General features: G+C 43.2%; 1 protein-coding gene across 1 annotated transcript in view; it reads right to left on the bottom strand.

The window, feature by feature from the left end:
• MAP2K5 (mitogen-activated protein kinase kinase 5) overlaps nt 1-16,995 on the bottom strand; it is a 136,802-nt gene that overhangs the window by 89,548 nt on the left and 30,259 nt on the right. Inside the window, exon 9 of the mRNA XM_086471513.1 lies at nt 2,020-2,059. Coding sequence (XP_086327639.1) covers nt 2,020-2,059 — 40 coding nt within the window. The remainder of the gene's footprint in view (nt 1-2,019; nt 2,060-16,995) is intronic.

The raw sequence follows: 16,995 nt of genomic DNA on the forward strand, positions 1-16,995 counted from the left end.
ACTCTAAGGGAAACAAGGAGGCGAAATTGCTGGGGGAAAAGGCTTGTTGCCACAGGGAGGTGATTCCAATTAACCTTGCAAAGGGTGAACTCATTTCCCCTCCTGCCTGTGCGATTTTTCTCGTGCTCCACCTCCTCTCCAGGCAGCTTCCGAGGGCACCCCCAGCCCCGCAGCAGCACGGGGCCGGCTGGCGAGCAGCAGCGCCGAGGCCGAGCAGGGCTGGCACAGAAGATGCTCGGCAGAGCTTGAACACGATCATTTGAGGAAGCCACGTAGCAGGTACCAGGGAAAAGCAGCATCCTCAAGCAACCCCAGCGTTTAAGGGAAGAGCTTTTTTAGTGCCACACTGAAAGTTGTAATAAAAAATACTCCTGAATATTTCATTTTCTGTACTTTTGCGCCTGTTACAACTTGGAGAATTCCCACCTTACTCTAACTGCTCATGACGGGTTTAGGAATGATGGATATCACTTGAGAGGACTTTTGTAAAGTGACTTTTTCAAGTGATACTTGTCTTCTGTATAATTAGAAGATATTTGGGTGTTATTTCCATTTCCGTATTTTCCACATTTAGAGAATCATTTCAAATGCAGTAGCAACTATTTGCTTTTCTCCTAGTGGAGCGAAGGGATTCCTTTACATGATCCTCAGGAAAGCTGAAAGATAGTCCTTTTAGTAAATTGTATCTGATCAGAACCACAACACAACCTGAGCCCAAATCTGCAAGTTACCCATATATGTAAATATTGCCTGGTAAATATAAAATGCTTCATTTGAGGTCTTCGTATAATCTTACGCCTTCAAATGCCATTTAACACCAATTCTGCTTGCAGCAACCAGCTCCCATCACTCCTTCTCTTGCCCTCCTCTCCCACCCCCACCTTCTTTCAGTTTAACTCAGTTACACCCGTATTTAATGATTAAAGACAGTGAAAAAAAAGAAATGGGATGAAAAGCCCCAAAAAAAGAAAGGGGACAAAAACCCCCTCAAAAAAGAAAGAGGACAAAAACCCCCCAAAAAAGAAAGGGGACGAAAAGCCTGTTTTACAGTTTTCTAAGTAATTATTCCATAAATTATATTTTCTAAATACACCTTTTTTTTAGATCCCAAGCTATTAACTGGAATTGTATGAATGCAACAATTAATTTGTTTTCCAAAAGTCTCTACTGCTTTGAGTTTTAACAAAACCGCCAAATTACAAAAAAGTTTGATATGTGAAAAGGGACCTATCTCAACATTTTTGTACCAATTAACTGGATTCATAATTTAATTTACAGATTTAATCTAACAAATTTAATTTAACAAATTACATACAAGAGATGGCATACTGTTCACCATAGCTCTAACCGAACTTCCAGACAAGACTGGTGTTTAGCTGAGCACACCACACTACAGCATACAGCTTCACCGAACAAAATGCTAACAAGAAAAGAAAAAAAAAAAGCCAAATAAGTTGGATTAAAAAAAAAAAAAAGGGGGGGGGGGGGGGGATTAAAATAAACAAACCCGTTAAAGCCACAAAATCCCCTAGGAAAACTGAGTATTATCCCAAAGACGACAGGGAAATTCTCTTTATTTAAAAACGAGGTTGCAGAGCCCACTGAAGAATACACCCTGGGGGACAGCTTGGCATCGGCAGAGAAAGGCCAGGCTGACGTCCCGCCACCTTTCCATCCCCGCTCCTCTGCCGCCGGGGTTCAGGATGGTGAAGCAGCAGCTCTGCCCCTCGCCGGAGAGGCACAAACCACAACTGCCCTTGGAAACGTCCATGTAACCGCCTGGGAAGAGGTGGTGGTACCTACGCAGAGTGCCGAGCTGTTCCCGGGGCCCAAAAAAACCTGGATTCTGGGAACTCTGTGCTCATCTGGAATGATGAAATTTATGGGCTGGAGTTTCCCTGCATTAACAACATGGACTTTAATGCAATAAACCAAACGGAGATCTAACAATCAGAGGGAGGGGAAGGAAACCAAGGTCAAGAAAGAACGGAGAGAAAGAAAATTACTGTAATATCTTACCTTTACTGCTAGTATTTTTCCACTAGGGACATGGTATGCCCTGCATGAGGGAAAAAATTAAATAACTTGAGATCACATAAAATTACCTCTATACATATGTGCAACATGTACACACTAATTCCACAGAAAAATGACTTGGAGCCAACGTGTTTTACGTTAAACCGATTTTACGTAGCGTTTCTAAAGAAAGACTGATGAGAACAATTGATCAAAAGAAGATACTTACAATGAAACCATTTAGCAGGTTTTTACATCTGCAAGTTTTACATAAAATCTACACATTGAAGGCTTTCGTACAGCATAATAGCCAACGTCTAAGTATGACTTTATCCACTTTCACATTTTCTTTCCATGAAATAAAATTATGATATACCTATTATTCAGAATCTTCACCTAAAACAAGGTTTATCACGCAAGTTTGCCAGTCCTGTGGGTGTTTTCAGTGGTAAGACAGTGAGATACACAGCTCTGCCAATTACACTGAAGGAAAATGGGTAATGTCTGATTCTCTACCGTAACCTAAGGACACACAGAAAATATTAGAGTAACGAGGTTTCTGCATTTGCATTTAAGATTAGCACGTGTGTGCACATATAAGGTTAGAGAGCATTATTGTTAATGCTCACGTGACCCCAAAATAATTTTCCCACAGTATTTCAAGAGCAGTTTGTCTTAATTTCTGAAGACAAACACCTATAATTGGCTATTTAACAATGACTTCTGTATTCCTAACCATGAACTCGTAAGAAAATAAAAAGGTAGGCGAAAAAAAAAAAGTCTACTAAAAACCCGATGTAATTTTGCATAAAAACAAAACCATTAAAGCTTTTCCTCTTCACTAGTTTTATTGTCTCATACTGATTTATGACACTACGCACAGTAATGTCATAGATGTCGCACCAACTTTAAAGAATTATAATATCTTACCACTATATACCTCTAGCAATTATTACTGAAGAAGAAAAGCTTTAATAGGTTGGGTTTGTTTTTTTTTTTTAGCATGCAAAATCATACATAGCACCCAGCGAGACTGCTGTTTAATCTTATTTATAACCCTGAGCGCTTATATAATTTCTGTTAATAGCTCGGAAGTTTCTAAAAACTTCACCTTAATTTAATAACTCATGGATAAACATTTCTGTAACCAAGCGGCAGCAGCTTTGAGGAACACGCCCCGTTTCAAAAGGCACACAGAACCCAGTGCTCCTTAACACCAGCACCCCGCGCAAGAAGCAAAGCCACCAGAGGAAGCTCTGACAGACTGGCCGCTGAATGCATCACCAATGAATCCCACGGAGCAAATGAACTCTGCTGTAACTATGGATGAATCAACAGTGGCAAAACATTATGGACTTAAGATCAGCAGAAATGATAAGAAAATGAACAGGTTGAGATAGCATGCTTAACGTCTGTTAGCTTAATATGTACTGTGCCGGCCAGTTTGGCAACTTAATTAGCTTGTCAAGAAAGCTGATCTTTTTTCCATAAGAGAGATCTCCTGTTTCCAAGTGAATTAAAAGGGAAGACTTGATTATTTAATTATGATGCACGCTAATTCATCCGTGGAAGTTTGGGTTAAATTTCCAGCAGAGGGCAGATACCTGGTTTGGTTTACAGAGCACTGACAGTACCAATTTAACATTTAATTATCGCTGAGAATTGGATCACAAAGGAGATCCCATGCCCATGGGTACAGCGTGTCCAGTGGCTTTGCAAATGGCATGCTACCTGGGAGGAAAGGAATTTGTTTACTCCAGGCTGATCCGGCATCTCGATTGTCCTGACCTTCCCCAACACAATAACTGTAAAGTGATTAATGAAGTTTGAATGGGAGCTTTGGTTACACCAAAAGACAACCGTACACCTCCGTAGTGTTTTAATTAACAGCTAACACTTCAAATTAGTCTGTAGTTGCTACAGTAATTACCCGTTCCAATGAGTGTGTAGGGAAAACGTTTTTTTGTTAGATATTATGTAGAACTGTAAGTTGGAATTGATCATTTTGGTTACAGTCAGCGCAGCTAAAGCCTGAAGATTTAGTACCTTTATGTAGCTTCAGAAGGATGCACTAAAAAAAAAAATAAAAATCCCACAGAATAATGTGCGCAGCAAGAAGGAAAACGTACTTTTTGTGCGTACTGCACCCGTCAGTAAGTCTACGGATGTCTACGAGGCGATTAAACCAGTATTCACGCTCTCTAAGTAACGTGAAGTCTCATCTCAAGGGTCAACTCTCCCAGATTCCAGTGTCACCTCCAAAAGTAAGTAAACAAACTCATCATTGTAGAACCAGATCGTTAGGCGAAGCAAAGCAGTAAAATGCAAAAGGTTCCTCAGCGAGGCTGTACATTCCAGTGAACACACACTTAAAAATCTTCCAGGATGGTATGCAAATGACGGCGCCTAATAAACAGCTACAACAGCTCTTGCTAGGAAGGCATTTGAGCAGTGCCTAACAGTAAAGACAAGTGGATGTTAAAGACGAGTGAGAACAGTTGCTAAATAGCTACGGAGCGACTTAAAGACAAACGTAAAGAGAAGAAATTAAATGCATTGAAATGCAAAATATTCAAGGAAAACACCGTTTTGATGTCACCAAATTTTCATTCCTTGCAGAAACCAGCTCTGGAAAAACAAGCTCATTCTTCTGCTCTTTTTTGTTTACGGGTTTTTTGGGGTTTGTTTTCGACCAAACGCTGTAACAGGGATTGAGAATAGGTGCTGCAAATCATTTATTGCTAAGGAGAAACCAAAGAGGCAGCACTACATCAGAGAGAGCCAACTCCTGCAACTGGAAGTTTAAAAGGTAATTTTGGACACTCAATGCCAGTATCAACCACTAAAAACCAGAAAAATTATTATTTAAGTTTTGTTGCAATTTGCCAACTGCAGGAGGCGGGTTCTGATGCGCATCTCCCCTTCCCTCTCCGTCCCTTAGTCCCATTAGGAATTTCTAGGACAGATACCACGGCATGGAGTGCTCTTTTCACTCGCTACAGAGGAAGCTTCTAACAGACACTGGGACAAATTCAGAATATATTCTCATGCAGGGCCTGATCCAGATCCCCCTCAGGTTAGTTGAAGAATTGCATCTGCCATAAACTTGATGTCTTCTTATTTGAAACGCAAATTGATGGAAATGCTATGAGATTAATAACCACCATAACAGAAGCTTTCTCCAATAACAAAAATACTTTTTAAATAGACATTTACAAATAATGATACAGTATTTATTAAAATAGTAGAAAAATAGACACGACAGTAATCAGACAATTCACTTGGTGCCCGTTTTCTGCATGTAAAGAAACCCTAACTCCAATACACTGCACCTAACCATCTTTTTTATTTTATTTGTTTTAAAAAGAGGCAGTTGTTAGCTATTGTAGCCGTGGCATTTTTTGAGGCTGAGGATAACAATTAAAGTTATTAAAAAAAAGCAAAGCTCAGGAATCCATTTTGGGAGGATGAATTCATTCAAGACGATGAATTCTTTTCAAATTCATCAAAGTCTGACTGCAGATAGGTGCTGCGAGTCTGTAAAAAGTCCAGATAGCGCAAAAAGTTGTAGGTATCTTAAACCGATCTGTGGCGACATCTTCAGAGTGAACAGAAAAGGCGAGTGGTTGAGGATTAGTCTCAGAATATACATGGGAAATAAGAAAATAACTCATACTCATTTTCCCCAGAAAATGAAAGCTCTTCATGGAAGCAAACTGTTCTTTCCTGATGCTCAGAAGCGCATTTCTGTTCCTAAGTCCAATGCAGAGAAGGGACAAACCTGCGCCCCGCTGAGTGACCCATTTAACATCGCTAGGTGAGGAGAAAGGTGGTGAACGACACAGTCGGAAGGAGTAAATGCAGGCGCACCCCTTACACATACCAGCAGTCTCTGGTGCAGCGACCAAGTTAAGAGATTGTTGTTTAATTAAAACCAAATTTTAATAACTCGGACTAGTAACTCTCCCAATAAAACTTTTACAGGTTTCACAAAGGAAGGAAGAAATCTTCCAGGAGGATGGAGGAAAGAAAGCAGCAACTTTCAGACCTGCTCAGGAAAAAAAAAAATATATATATATTCCAGCAGGCTCCAGAAAGCACTGGAGGAGCTCCAAGGAAGAGGGGAAAAACGGAGCAAGAAAGCCAGAAGCTAGAGAGGGAGAAGGCGGATCTGGGAAGGGGGCCCTTCCTTCCCCCTGCCCTGGCACACTGTGCCAACGTGAGATGGAGGAAGGGGCCGACGTCTCCTCTTGGGAAGTTCTGCTGGCGAACAGGCACGGCACGCGGCGCAGAGAGGTTGGCTCGGAGCTGCCGCACAGCGTACGAGACACGGACAGGCTGACTTCAACCACCGCGGATTTGGAAACGTTCCCAGGGGGGAAAAGACATTTAAATCTCTTCCTTCACATTCCCACTAGAGTTCATTATTCTGAGCCCCCTACATCCATTACAGTGAGCAGCTTCTAAGCAAGACTGGCACAGTTGTGTCAAATATTTTATTAACCTTGCCTATTAACCAAATCCCTAGACATTCAAAGCCCTGAAGGGGCCCACGCGAGCCAAGTCCTTTAGCTTAACTTTGTCTCCTCTACTCTGAGAATCGAGAGCGCCCCTCAGGGAGCGCCGCGCAGGCAGCTTGCCCAGCTCCACGGCAAAAGCCGGGGTATTCTGGGGAAGAAGAAAGACGGTGCGAGCGAGCGAGCGCGCGCTCTGCTTGAACAAAGCCCTCCAGCTAAGCCAGAGAAACTTCCGATGGACTGTGGAGTACGGTGTGCGCATCCCTTGTGGTCCAGAAAATAAGAATCAATATCATGGAAAACTAGAATAGGGCTTTGGGGGAACTGCCAGCTCCTCGGCATCTCTCCCCCTGTATATAAGATGTCTTTCTACAGGAAAGCAAATTAAAAACCGAAAGCATCAGAAGCAGCTCATTTCTGATTGAAAAAGAAAAGGAAGTAAAAGGTAACTGAACTTCACGTGGCCTGCTTCGTTCTTCCTGAGGCCTACTGCAAAGAAAACCAGAGAAGAAATGTAAGATGCTTTAGCTCAAACCTCTTTATGGAATAAACCATAGCCCATTCTATTATTTAATGCTAAAAATTTCATACAACAAATGTAATGAGTTGCTATTTAGCTCAAAACTAAACCAAACAAAACCAACCAAACAGAACGTGCACAAGCTTCTTAATAAACAGCACAGTTATCAAACAAAAATTTTCTCCCTCTTTCAACTTGCTAAGACTAACAATTTTATATCCTCCCTGTGAGAAATTTTACCTAAAAGCACAGTGGGAGCTGCATTACTTGCTGTGATTGTGGTATAATTTCTTCCCGGGCAAGCAAGGAACTAACTTCAGGTTTCAACATGCAGGCACTGAAGAGAAACAGCAATTTTCAGTTTGTTTTCTAATTTTTAATTGTAAAGCATTTGCCCACACACGAGTGACTTAAGGATGGTCACACCAGAAGCATGGCCCGAGTATGCAAAGATCCCTGAGCTTTCTCAAACAGCTTTTCCCTACATATACAATAACTTTTCGCTACAAACTGAATTTACTGTTACCTGAAAACTCAAGACAAACGCAGTCTCTACGCAGAAGCAAAAATTCATTACAATTATTATATTACGCTGCTAATGGCGATGCAAAAAAAGCACTGAAGAAGCCAGCAGCAGCCCACCACGCAGAAGATCCTGACTCCCATCTGTTCACTCTGGCCACCAGGATATTTTTTTTCTATTTTTCCCCCAACAGCCACGGAAACAATTTCTAATCAATAAGATATTCCTTGGCAAGACCAAATGATTCAAGGGAAAGCCATGACCTGCGTGCTATGCCGATGAGTCAGTCCTTTCCCTTCCCAGAAATATAACTAACATCAGCAAATATGACAAAATGATGCACTGACGGTACCGCGCATCAGAGCTGCGACTGCAGGACGCAGGGATGCAACGCTCCCCTCTGGCCGAGGGACCACAGAAACTTCGGGCTATTGCCACAAACTCCGACCTGCTGCAGCTCCACCTGCTCACACCCAGTGCTGGTGTGTCACTCTGCCACACGACGCTTTCAGCAGGTGACAGGGTGGGTGAAAGGGAGCTGTGCACGCCGTCTAACCCAGCCTCCCTCCTGAAGCAGGACTGCAGCAGCGGATGAGTTGCGCCATAGCTTTGTCCAGCTCTGTGCTGGAAGCCCCAAGGATGGAGATCCCCTGCTGCTCCCCTGCCCTGTTACAGGGCTGCACCGTCTTACTTGCAAAGAGGTTTCTCCCAATGTCCAGTATGACCTTCCCAAGTGGCAACCTGAGGCCACAAAGTAAAAATAAAAGTAAATATATCAAGCCCTTTCTCGCAGATCTGCTTCCTTCTGCCTCACGCCGTGGTATGTATTCGTTATAAACATCAAGACATCCTTTCACTCGACAAGAATCACAACTGCTGTCCTGTTCCGCCACATCTGTACAGGCTGACCCGTGGCACTGCACCCACGAACTGCAAGGGAGGTCCTCCAGACATCCTCCCCACTTGGTGAAGGGAATAACACGCACAACAGCCTCTGGGACTGAGGCAGAGTGTTTCCCAGCAGAAATGAGCACACACAGAGGAGCCCTAGGTTTCTTATTTGGGTGAAAAAGCTAACACACAAAGCTACGGCTGTAGCACGCAGCACCTTCGGATGTGAGGGCACCGAATGAAGTCGAACGGAACATTTTCCTGCCCTGTGAGAAATAACCTACAGCAAAATGACTGTGTCAGTGTCGCGCAAGATGAATACAGTTCTCTAAGTGTTTAGCATTGCAGAATGCCATGCCTGTCACCAGCTGCAAACTATATGCAGCAAATCACCCACAGCTTTGGTTTACTGTTAATTTTCTCTTTTTTTTTTCCCCCTCTTTTTCCCATAGTACTGCCACTGTCTGTCATGCTCCTGGTCAGACTCTGGCAGTCTAACGACAGAACTGTCACGTACTCTGATGGCCATCTAAAGAAACAGATTCAAATTGTTTCTAGGAAATAAACACTTTGACAGTTGTTGCCTTCTGCAATAGACAAACACATTAGCCTGACTCTCTGGCTGTTAAAACAGGAAATCCAAAGTGCACAGCAGTTGTAAAAAGGAGCTTTTACGGGGACTGTGCTAGTTCAAACAGCAATCTACGCCAACCTCCTCTCTATCTAAAATCCCATTACAGATGCTTGAGTACTGATTGCAAAATGATTTGTTGTTAAACTAGAAAGCAAACAAAAAATACTGGTATCTAAATGTGAAACTTTTCAAAAGAGCACAACTGGCACTAGAAGCTGCATAAAGAAAATGCCGAATAGCGAAATGTCTCGCTTAACCCATCTCTGCGGGAAAGAGGCGGTTTTGGCATCCGAGCCTAAGCACAGCAGAACAAATCCCTCACCTCTTTTATGCTGTAACCTACTACTATTTCCATCTGTTACCACTTAGGAGAGTCTTCCTTCTCCACTGCAGCCAAACATTCAGGGTCAACCTTTGCAAACTGGATCAGAAGACCTTCTCCTTGGACCCACCCCCATTGCCATTCAGTCCCTGTTCCTTAGAGAGACCAGTACAGGCAGAAAGGACTAAAGATGGTGATGGCCTGAGGAGGCCGCGGTGCCACCATCACCAGTACCACGTCACTCACTACCACAGGACCAACCCAGATCAGATGCAGACACAGTAATGTATTTCAGCTGCTGGCTTTGAGCTAGCCGAAGGGACAAAGGACAGCAGAGCGATCATAAGCTTAGACTGACACGGACAGGCATTATCTGGCACAGTGTAAAGCCTGCCAGCACAAAGTAAACCCATCACAACGACAGGAAGAAATCTGAAGCAACAGAGTGAGCCAAAAAGTATGCCGCATCCTACGGTGATGGCAATTTAGATGCTGACATGTCTTCACAAGGAGACCCAAGGCTGGATTTTCTGCATTCTCAAACCATTTGTTCACAAGAGATGTGCTCGTGACACAGCGTAACAACTATTAAGGAAAAACAGAGCTGTTCAGTAATTCAATAATGACAAGTAGTAGAAAACAGAAGCGTACCAAGCAGCAAAAGTATTCTAGATATTCACTGAAATAGCAAAAAGAGTGCTTTCTTCTAAGCATAGTTCAGTTTCGAGTAGGAAGCTTGCTCTTCCCCAGGAGCGGGCCGAGAGCATAAACACCGTGAGGTTAGTTACACTGCTCCCTTCACTACTGGGTACCACCGTGATGAGCAACACGCTAGAAACAGCGCTGGCACTGCTCCTCCTGGATCGCTCCTTGCCACGGTCATTAAAAGAGCCGTGGGGACGTCCAGGGAAGGTGGCCGCCCTTCGGAGCTGGGTATGGCTGGCTAAGCCTTGTGACGATCCGCGGCGCTCTGAGCAGTTACTTTTTAGCATTTCGAGAGAGCGTTGTCAAAGAATCTGGGGTGAAAAGAAATGGAAAACCCAATGTCAACCTCGCCGGTGCCGTTCCACCCACTGCTCCTCAGAGACACCAAACGGAGATTAAGGAGAGTCTGAAACGCAACACTGCAGCATAAAGGCAAAAAAGCATTCCTGCATAAAAACATGTTCCTCTGCCCCTTATCATCTCACCTCTTCTCACTCACGAGCTTCACTTCTAGGAGCAAAAGCATTATTTAAAAAAGTATTCTCTGTTCGGCAACAGTCAGTGCCTATAAACTTGGCGTAGCGTGGCTGTGGCAAACCCCGCCAACTCTCTTGTGATTTGTAAGCGGGCGATACTGCCCACATCGGGGCAAGCTGCAAAGCAAGCTGCACCACGCTCACGCACCACCTCGCTCACGGGCGACAAGAGCAAACGCACATTTTCAGGATTACTGTTCGCTTAATCCTCCAAGCCATGGGCATAAAATGCAAACAAAACAACTTTAATTTAAGAATCACCCAGTTTCTAATTAAACAGCCATAGGCAGCTGGCTGGATACATTTTAATCAGTTTCAATAACCTATTGATCGTATACTGAAGCTTAAAAATTAAAAGTAAAAAGATGACCGGGGAATTGTCCCATCTCAGAACAACGGCAGAACCCTCTGTAAATAACTCCTCTTTTAACCATCAGCTAAATGAACACTTCAATACTGCAGTACAAAGTCTTCTGCAAAATTACTTTAACTAACAAGCAGAAATTTATCAGCTTCAGCCAAAATCAATGCTGAAATCAATTTGAACACTGGTTGTGTCTAAAGGGGCTCATTGGCAATTTAGGGAAATTACACCATGTAAATGCCTGTGCTTTAATTGAACAGTTTCATCAACTAGGCTGTGATTGCTGTCCATTCATTTATTTACTTTCACTGCAGCTACCATTCTGCAAAGGAATGGTTTTTGTCAGACTTGAAGGAGGTACTTTATCTTCATTTTATGCACTTTTGTGCATAACAGATTTTATGAGGCAGGCAAGCGATAGCCGGGGTCAAAAGAAACAAGTGAACAGCAATCACTGGTCAGTCTTGTTTAAACTGCAACGATAATACGCAGAAATTTGGTGGGGCATTTCGAACTTAGGCCAGCCATTATTATTCTGATGCTTTTCAGCGCGACTAAAAATAAAACAAGAGAAACAGAAAACGAATGCGGTCTGGGAAAGGAAATAAAGGGAAAAGCCTCCACCACTGCGACACCGGCGTGCAGGGAGATGCTGTTTTCAGCCTTCACACGGCCACAGATTGGTTTTAACGCCAAACAAAACACTGAACCTGCCTGTACCTCCTTTCTATAGAGCTGCATCAAGCCCCAGGCTGGGACAGGCAGTGTGGATAATACGTAGTGAGAACCTCCCCGGAAAGTACAACAGCGGGGAAGCCGCACGGGCCGGCCAGCAGCGCTCCGGGCTGGCAACCAGCAGCAAGGGGCTCCCTTCCTGCCTCCGTCCCTGCTTTGCATTCCCCCCTCGGTCTCCGTTTACCCTCTGCCATGTGCAGAGGATGACGCTCGCCTCCTTCGCGAAGGGGCCAAAATCATCTGTGAGTGAAAGTATCCTAAGGAGGGGCAGATTCTTGCTGTTGTATTGCATATTCACACAGAAAGCCAGAAACGACTGAGCAGAGGAAAGCCACTCAACTATTCCACCACCACTCCAGCAAACGGAGGTGAATCACCTCCGCCTCCCTTACTCTCAGACACAGCTACATCACCTCCGGCTCCCTCATGCCAGAACTGACCACGATTTTCCCTGCTAAGGTTACAAAGGACCCGCAACACACTCGCAAGGCACAGTCTGCAGGCGGTCTTGCAAGAGATAGCAGCTTCCCAGCTGTCTTGCCACGCGCTACGTTCAGTGTGCTAATGGGGCACCCCAAGGTTGGTTGAGATAAGAGAATAAAGAGACAGACATATGCTGGAATGTACCACTCAACCAAACAGCCAAATTGCTCAAGTAATTTGCTCAAACAAATTAGGCTTCCGCATTTATCCCTACTTTCCCTAGCTATACAATTCTTCTGGGCGGTACGGCATCAACAGCCACTTCTTTCCCAATTACTCAACCCAAAGTGAAGCCGTCTGGTTTAACAGTGTTTTGCGAAGATGATAACCAGTTCTCCCTCTTCCTCCCTCTCTCCCAGATACTGGCTAACTTCACAAATTAATAACGGCATCACTGGGACTTTATTTCAGTATACAGAGCGTTACAGCTCACTGCTGCTGAAGACTCCTCTAAGAGAATCCAAAAATTTACAAACCACACACAACACACATTTTAAAAAAAGCCCAGGCACACAGAAGGCTACACCATCCCCTAAACAGGGTTCCTTGAACATCTCACTTCTCATTAGCTACAACTGCAAAGCAAATACTAGAAAATATGAAATAAGAGTAAAATATTCTCTCTGCTTGTCTATAAAGGAAGGAAATAGTGATATTTTAGATGTGCCACATGAGAGAGACTTCACAGAGTAATTATTTGCCAGAGAGTAATACCTCTACTTTGTAGTACTTTGGTTCAAAATATACACAACTAAGGATTTTAGGTCTAAATAATTTAACGTGGCTACTCTTGAGACTGGCTGGCGGAGCGTACACATTTCATTACAAACCAAAACGTTAACCTTGCTTCACTGAAGTAAAAATGAGCAATCTTAGCAAAACAGTCTCTCACGAGCTCTGCAGCCAATGATGGAGCTAAAAGATGCAGCACAGAAACACACACTTCAAATGCCTTTTGGACCTACCAGTCAATGATTTTTTTTTTTTCCCCAAAAAAAGCAATTTAAGTAAATACAATAGATGTACTGGGATATAGATGTTTTCTTCTGCTGTGAAGCAGCACAGACTGTGCATTCTCCATTGTACCAGGTCCTATAAAACAGTTGATAAAAAATTAGAAAGTCTGCCAGAGAGCTGGAAGGGCACACATCAACCAGTGCAACAGCCTTAGGGCCCTCCTGTCAGGTCGAACTTCCATGAAATAACGGCAGCCGAGTTTCCAAAAATTCCTAAAATTGGACTTATGATACTCCACAGAAAGTGGAAATCCCAGTTAATGACGTAAACTACCTACGACGACCGGCAAACAGAAGAGAAAGACACTGGCGTGCTTTCAGTCCTTGTCACGGCAGATTTCATCGCTTTCTTGACAAGCTTTACTCAAGGCAGGGTACACGCTGCCCACCACGCACCAGTGGAAGAATTCTTGCTTTCTGATTGCTTGTCTATTCAAAGCTACTTTCTGAATACACAGTTTGGGATTGTTTCTATGCTGTCACATATTTTTGAAAACACAAGCAATCAGAAAGCAATAATTAACTGGTTTTGTCGTACCTAACTCTACAACTGTTATTATTCCTTAACTAAGAAAATAGTGTATCAAAAGGTAGGGGAAAAATAGGAAGTCAAACAACTATAAAATCCCTTCTTTTTAGAACAGAAAAAAAAAAAAAAATTTAGATTCAGCAAGTTCTCACTAGAAATATTGCTATAAAGTATTGATTTTTTACCAGACTCAATTGACTGAAAAGTTGTTTGTATAGCAATATCGGCCAAGCCAATATACTGGAACAATTTTGCTACACACAGTAATCAAGTGTATTTCTGAAGTATAATTATACTGTCATAAAAATAAAGCTAAGATACCTCTTCTCCAAGCAATAAAACAGTTGCAGCTGTAAAGAACCCAAACAAATGAAATACATTTTCTAACTAAACATAGCGTCTTCCAAAGAGAACAAAACCACCTCCCCTCTCCCCCTGAAGCCAAGGTTAGCATGAAAAGTGATCAATACTTCAATCTCAATAAACTATTTCAAGAGTAGTTAATTCACGTGGAAAGAGAGCCTGAAAATTTTTGCTCAGCGACCTGCGACACGCTATCTTGTTTGCTGAATGCTGATAATATATCATTGCCATAATGGATATGACTTAGTATAAAGAGCTAGAAAGAAAGAAAAAACAAAAAAGATACCACATAGACACGCTCGTTCTTTAGATTCAGATCAATACTACACACAGCCGCTCCTGAAACAAACCGCCAGCGTGGAATGCTGGAAGAGGAAAACAGCCGAACGTTTGCAATTAATTTTATTTGACAAATGTTTATTGATTTACTGGAATAAAATATATGTGGGCTGCTATCTATGACTAGTGCAATCCAGCTACCTGTAAGTATTCCATTTTGCAATTTCTTATGGGCTTGTGTAGCACAGATGCTCCTTTGGGGAGGGAGAACAGGCTTCCCTCTACAAAGGGGTGATTGTTTCAACGTAGGAAGTTCTACGTGCTTTGTCACCACGGCTCGGTAACGGGGATGAAAGAGTGAACTGGCACAACTCTCCAATCCAACGCAGCGAGAAAGAAATCCGGGAAGATCCGAGAGGAACACATAGCTTAGAAGCCAGTTTTGGGAGAAAAACTGTATTTCATGTTTACATCCTGCTAATATCTGCATTGCAAAGAAAGTCAGACTTCGGGAATGCGTAAAGCATCCACACCTAAAAACGGTGCACGCTGCCCGGAGCAGTGCGAAACGGCACTTGCACTGGAGAAAGTGCTGTGAAGTCACTGCAACTGCTAATTTAAAATATGAACGCAATAAAGAAGAAAAACAAAGGTTAGAAATACTTCCCTGATATAGAACAGGGCTCATGTTTTTACAGGTAAAAACACAGATCACGGCATCAGCCCACACGCTGCAGCAAGTCAACGCAGAAGTATTATGCGTTCCCTCCTGTGCTATTACCCTCTGCGCCTTGAGTGTTCAGAGCTCTGTTCCTTCATCGCTCCTGAAGACTCTTACTAAAGCAGTAATCATCACGAGAGAAAATTATTTTTGTAAAAATATTAAACAAAAAGCAGGCATGTAATCATACTACCTTTCAGAAGCACAAAAAGAAGCCCAAAAGTGCCAGTTTGGCTTTACACAGCAGTTCATCCAAATTCCCCGTAGGAATTTAACGAAATGTGAAACACGTACTAGGCACGTGGCAACGTTATAAAAGAACGAGATATTTTTATTCCACCTTCTGCACCTAAAAGCACGGCATCGCTGTACGCACCGCGCGCACGCCGCAAACGCGGAAGGGAGCTGTTCCTTGTGAGCAGGGCAGGAGCAAGCCGACCGACGGGCACGAGGTTCGGCCGATCCACAGTGCAAAAAGCAAAGCACACGCTCGCTTGCCTCGGTTACATTCCTTAGACTTTGGCCACTCTTAGACACAGGATGAAGGGGAGAGACTTTTGGTACGACCTGGTACGGCCATTCTTACGCTGCTCGTGATTTCGCACTGCTAGCCCCTTATTTCAGCTACCTCTCTAAAGAAAATGACCCAGAATTGGGTAACGATGACACACGTGGGTTCTCTCACTCGGTGGGATATTCCTCGTCTCTAACTGTGCCTCAGGTGCCTTCCACAGGGACCAGAGTCCGTGGCCGTCCTTTGCGATGTTTCTCCCACCTACATCCACTCCCGGATCCTCCATCAGCACGGGGGGAAGGGAAGGAACCTGCTCTACATCAGAAAAAACCCACAAAGTCACTGACCGAGCTGTAGAGTTCAACACACTCTCTCAAATCTTTCTTATTATAAAGTAAGAAAACAACACTGTTTCTGCAAGTTTCTTGGTCTAGGAATGTTGTTCTACAAGGGGATGCCAACGAGATTCCTGAACTCCATTCCATTCACAAGGCCAACCTCATTTCTGAAGAGTCCGTTCAAAGACGGGGTTTGTTCCTTTAAGGTTTTGGAAGTCCATTTTCATTAAACCTTCTGCAAGGAGAGTCGTTTTGCAATGTTGGCAGCCAATTAGAAACTAAACTAAATGCACCATAGCTTTTAAAACATTTAAAAAGCCCCGTTAATATCAAAGTTAAAATGTCTAAGGTATAAACAAAATCATAATGGGATGCTGGGTTACTGTATATGGTAAATAGCTCTCTGGAGGAAACCTTTATTACTCCCTCAGGGCTTTCTTACAAAGTATGGATTTCTTAATTCCTAGTGGAATATTTTTCATACACCACTGCAGACTATTAAGTACCAGATATTACATTATGTAGTTTAAACTTTGCACTATGCATGAGAAAGACTTTCCTGTCGAGAAAACTATATCTCTGCTATTATAATCTTTACAATATTAAAATTAATACTGGCTGCAGGGTATAAGCTTCACTACCAAAATTTGGGGGAGTTTATCATTTAATATATTCATCAGCCTGTGTGCGAAGCTGCTCGTAAGGGAGGGAAGTCACCGCAACAGTGAAAGGGGTCTATAGTAATTTCGAATTGCAAGCGAAAGGCAGGGCGAGGGTGTCATCACATCCCACCGGTGTCAGCCTCGGTACCGGGCTGGCAAAGGGCGTGGTAAGCCAGCAAGAATAATGGCACTGCAAATACTGAAGGCAATTCATTATGTTTCAGGACATTTCAAGTTCCACTTGTGAACCATTAACTTGTTACCCAGGAGGGATTCAAAGCTAAGCATTAAAAAGATAATAAAAATGCACCAGCCCTCACGGCATCC

Source organism: Leptosomus discolor, chromosome 11 (assembly GCF_034619465.1).
Source record: "Leptosomus discolor isolate bLepDis1 chromosome 11, bLepDis1.hap2, whole genome shotgun sequence".
Classification (NCBI taxonomy): domain Eukaryota; kingdom Metazoa; phylum Chordata; class Aves; order Leptosomiformes; family Leptosomidae; genus Leptosomus; species Leptosomus discolor.